The 3,876-nt window shown below is 42.6% G+C and overlaps 1 protein-coding gene across 1 annotated transcript; it reads left to right on the forward strand.

Annotated features, from left to right (window-relative positions):
• Positions 1-760, forward strand: LOC141551626 (transcription elongation factor A protein 1-like). Its single transcript, XM_074283436.1, has 2 exons — positions 1-245; positions 280-760. The coding sequence occupies exons 1-2, from the start codon at positions 1-3 to the stop codon at positions 758-760; spliced, it is 726 nt and encodes a 241-aa protein (XP_074139537.1).
• The last annotated feature ends 3,116 nt before the right edge of the window (positions 761-3,876 follow it).

The raw sequence follows: 3,876 nt of genomic DNA on the forward strand, positions 1-3,876 counted from the left end.
ATGGTGCAAAACAAGAACGCGGCCGGGGCACTGGATTTACTAAAAGAACTTCAAGACGTTCCCATGACTCTGGAATTATTGAGGTCCACAAAAATTGGAATATCGGTAAATAGTGTGCGCAAGCAGAGCACAGATGAACAAGTCACATCATTAGCCAAGTCTCTGGTCTCACGCTGGAAGAAGTCGGTCTCTGGGCCCTCCAAGACTGAAGAAACCAAAAAAGGGACCTGCTCACTCTTCCCAATGCAGGCCTGAGGCAAAACCAGAAAGGAGCTGCAGGAGCAAAGCAAAGGAAGAGACAAAGGCTTCTGATTCCTTCATTAAAGCTTTCCCCCGGGCACCAAGCACTTCAGGTTCGGTTCCAATCAAGTGCCGAGAGTTGCTTGCTGCAGCCCTCAGAACTGGAGGTGACTACTTCGCTATTGGCGCCGATGTAGAAGAACTGGGCGCTCAGATTGAGGAAGCTGTATATCAGGAGTTACGGAACTGGGACATGAAGTATCAAAACAGGCTACGGAGGAGAACAGCAAATCTCAAGGATGCAAAGAATCCAACCTTAAGGAAAAACGTACTGTGTGGGAACATACCTCCAGATTCCTTTGCTAGAATGACTGCAGTCGAAATGGCTAGTGAGGAACTTAAAGAGATGCGCAGAAACCTGACCAAAGAAGCTATTAGAATACATCAAATGGCCCGGACGGGTGGGACCCAAACGGACCTATTTCGATGTGGCAAATGTAACAAGAAGAACGGTACCTAGATCCAGTTTCACACCCTAAGTCCTTATGAACCTATGACAACATATGTTTTCTGTAACGAATGTGGAAATAGATGGAAGTTGGTTTAGAAGAAGAAATTCGCCAGATACCTGGACACTTACAAAGGAAGATTTTGAATTAGCTTTAAAAACTAAGTCAAGAATCTAGTTTCCCTGCAACTGAGATTTTGTAAAGCAGAAAAAATCCTCGGGGTTAGTTATTGTTTTTGTTTTTGTATTCTCTTGAAAACATTCTTAGAGAGTCAGTGTTAGGTCAGATAGTGTATGGTGTATGTTTAATCCTTTTTTTTCCCATTTTGATAACGAAGTCAACATTAAAGTTTTATCAGTTTCAACTGTTGGTAACATTTCTTTTTCTTCCAAATGGGAAATGAACTTTAACTTTTTTTTTTTTTAATCTGAAACATACACAAAAACTCTGTTCATGTGAAAGTGGAATTTGCATTTGTTTCTGTACTGACATGTTCCTACTTTATTAAAGGAGAAGAAAGATTAGTGTAATTTTGGGATTGCCAAATGTAGTGTGGTAAAGAAATCCTATTTGGACAGCTGATCTAGTTTGTAGATACCATTTTCAATGAGTCTCTCCCATTGATCATTAGGACTGTTAATAAGCCTTAGTGATTAGATATCCTTTTGCATCTGTGACTAGCTGTGACCAATTGCAATTCTTGTACTTCTTAACTCTAAATTGGTGCTCTTAATAGATCTTCCATGGGGGAAATTGATTTTAAATAAATTGTTGTTAAAAGTGATCAATTGTCCTTTTTTCTTTGTTTGGTAGCAGATTTTAAATTCAAATTTTAAATTTAAATTAAAAAAATTTAAATTTAAACTTCAAAAATCCTTAATCTTGTTTTCTGTGTGATTTTGGGCAAGTCAATTAATTTCTCTTAGCTACAATTTTTTGAACAGTGAAAGGAAGAATAATAACGGCACTTACCTCCCAACATACTTCTAAAGGTCAAATGCTGTATTTTAAAGCTCTTAGAACACGTATAGCACATAGTCAGCACAAAATAAAAGTATGGTTTCTTCCCTTTATCTTGTTTGATTTTGGACATGTTTCCTTTAAAAAAGGGGGTACAAGTTGTCACAGACTCTTATCTGTGGGAATCTGTAGAGCTCCAGTAGTGTCCCTATCTGGACAGAAAGAGCAGACATGGCTCCTCCAATAATAGCTATTACCTTGTCCTGCCTCTCACAGCTAAAATTTGGAGTGGAGGTCAGGCCCTGACCTGACAGCCACTGCAGGGAGCTCTCCAATATCCTGGAATCCTTATAGTAGGTGTTGTAGATGTGAAACAACTGGGTAATGTTAGGGAACAGCCCAGGGTCTCTGTAGATCTACTCCACACCAAACAACAGGGCCAGAACCTGCAGATAGTTTTTGTACAGCCACCTGCAGGAGTGGGGAGCAGATCAGAAGCTAGCAACAAGTTCCATATAACTCATGAACTTCAAAGAGACTCATTCTAAGATTAGATTATAGGGTCTAGAGCTCAGGCAGCCTGATATGAATCACAAACACCTCCTTTTTACATCAATTACCCCCTCCATTATTAACACTCTTGAATGTTTGAGTGTAGATAAGTGGTGGGGTAATTCTTGGCAATGTCTCTGGCAGGTACTAAGTACATAACAAATGCTTATTGACTGACTGATCGCCTGGGAGATCTGAGGAACTGACCCAGAAATCAGCATGAGTTACAAGGAAACTTTCTTAAAGAGCTCAATTAGAATTTCAGCACAATGGGGCCCATTTTTAGAAAACAGTCTTCTGTTTCTGTTCAAGGAAACTGTTTAGAGAGCATTGACAAGGTTATGAAAAGCTTGTGATTTTAGGAGATCACTGAACTTTTAAAAACTGTGCAGATCATATGTCCTTGTTTTTCTCTGGAAAAAGAACTGGATCTAGAGGAATGGGAATTAATAGGGAGAGGAATTAAGTGAACACTACAATTCCAAACCAAACTTAATTTCCAAAGATACACTTCATACCTACAATTTCATCCAAGTGCTTTAGTAATTTTAGATGAAAGAAAAAGAAGATGAGACTATTGTAGGATTTTAAAACTTGCAGGAATTTATTGAATTTCTGGCACATGAACTAATGGACAATGGGCTTATGGACATGTATAAATTCTCAATTGATGATTATTTCATCATGTTATTTGTTACATCACTTCTAGCATGTGTCATAATACTATGCCTTCATGTAATTTCTGTAATTATAGGTAATACCTCCCATATTGATGGATTTAGGTTTCAGTCATGACCACCCTATGCTCTAAATCAAAAGAAAAGGGGAGATGTTAGGTCCTTAGTAGGAGCTAAGTCAGTCCTTAACAATTCTCTAGCTCAGGGTTCACATCTTTAGTTCACACCTTGAAAAGGAGTTTACACCTTTAGACTTGTGAAAAGGAGTTTAGCCCTTTAAAAGGAGCAAGGTCATTGGTTGTAGGAGTTCCCACAGGCCCCTGGGAGTACCCACAATCCCATTCTCTGGGAGGATAAAAGGAGAAGGCAGTTGGTAAGGAAGCAGTCTGGAGTGGGTTAAGGACAAGACTTCCCAGGAGAACTTCAGGGAAGCTCGAGGAGATTCAGAGCCAGGATTGAGGAAGAAGAGGATTCCAGATTCAACCTCTGCTCTGGCTGGAGGCTCCAGAAGAAGCCTGCTCGGGGAGAAAAGGATTTCAAGAAAAGAAACCTCCTCCCAGAGAAGGATTTTAATTGACGGACAAGAGAACACTACAGACCGGCCCTAAGGAGGACGTGGCCAGTCCAGCAGCGATGCTCACTCCCGCAGCCCCTCTAGGCCCTCAGGCGGCCATGCCCTTGGCCAAGAAGGCCCCAGGCCCCAGTGCCGCCGGGCAGGACCGCCCCTCCCGGGGGCCCCACAGGGAAGGCGTCGGAGCTGAGAACCAGCCCCCGATGGGCTGTGCTCCTGACGCCCCGCAGGGCGCGGATCCCGGCCCTTCTCCTGTCTGGGCCCATCCCTCCTCGCCGAAGCAGCCCTCGGCGGCGGGGCACCAGCAGCCTCCCCTGGAGAACTGCGGCGCCGCTTGCTCCGGAACGCTCCAGGTCGTCCTCTGCAA

Source organism: Sminthopsis crassicaudata, chromosome 1 (assembly GCF_048593235.1).
Source record: "Sminthopsis crassicaudata isolate SCR6 chromosome 1, ASM4859323v1, whole genome shotgun sequence".
NCBI lineage: Eukaryota > Metazoa > Chordata > Mammalia > Dasyuromorphia > Dasyuridae > Sminthopsis > Sminthopsis crassicaudata.

What these genes read in the sequence shown, in the direction of transcription:
- LOC141551626 (XM_074283436.1), top strand. Translation starts at nt 1, where the DNA reads ATGGTGCAAAACAAGAACGCGGCCGGGGCACTGGATTTACTAAAAGAA. An exon ending in ACCTGCTCACTCTTCCCAAT is followed by an intron (nt 246 to 279) that starts GCAGGCCTGAGG and finishes AAGGAGCTGCAG; the next exon opens with GAGCAAAGCAAAGGAAGAGA.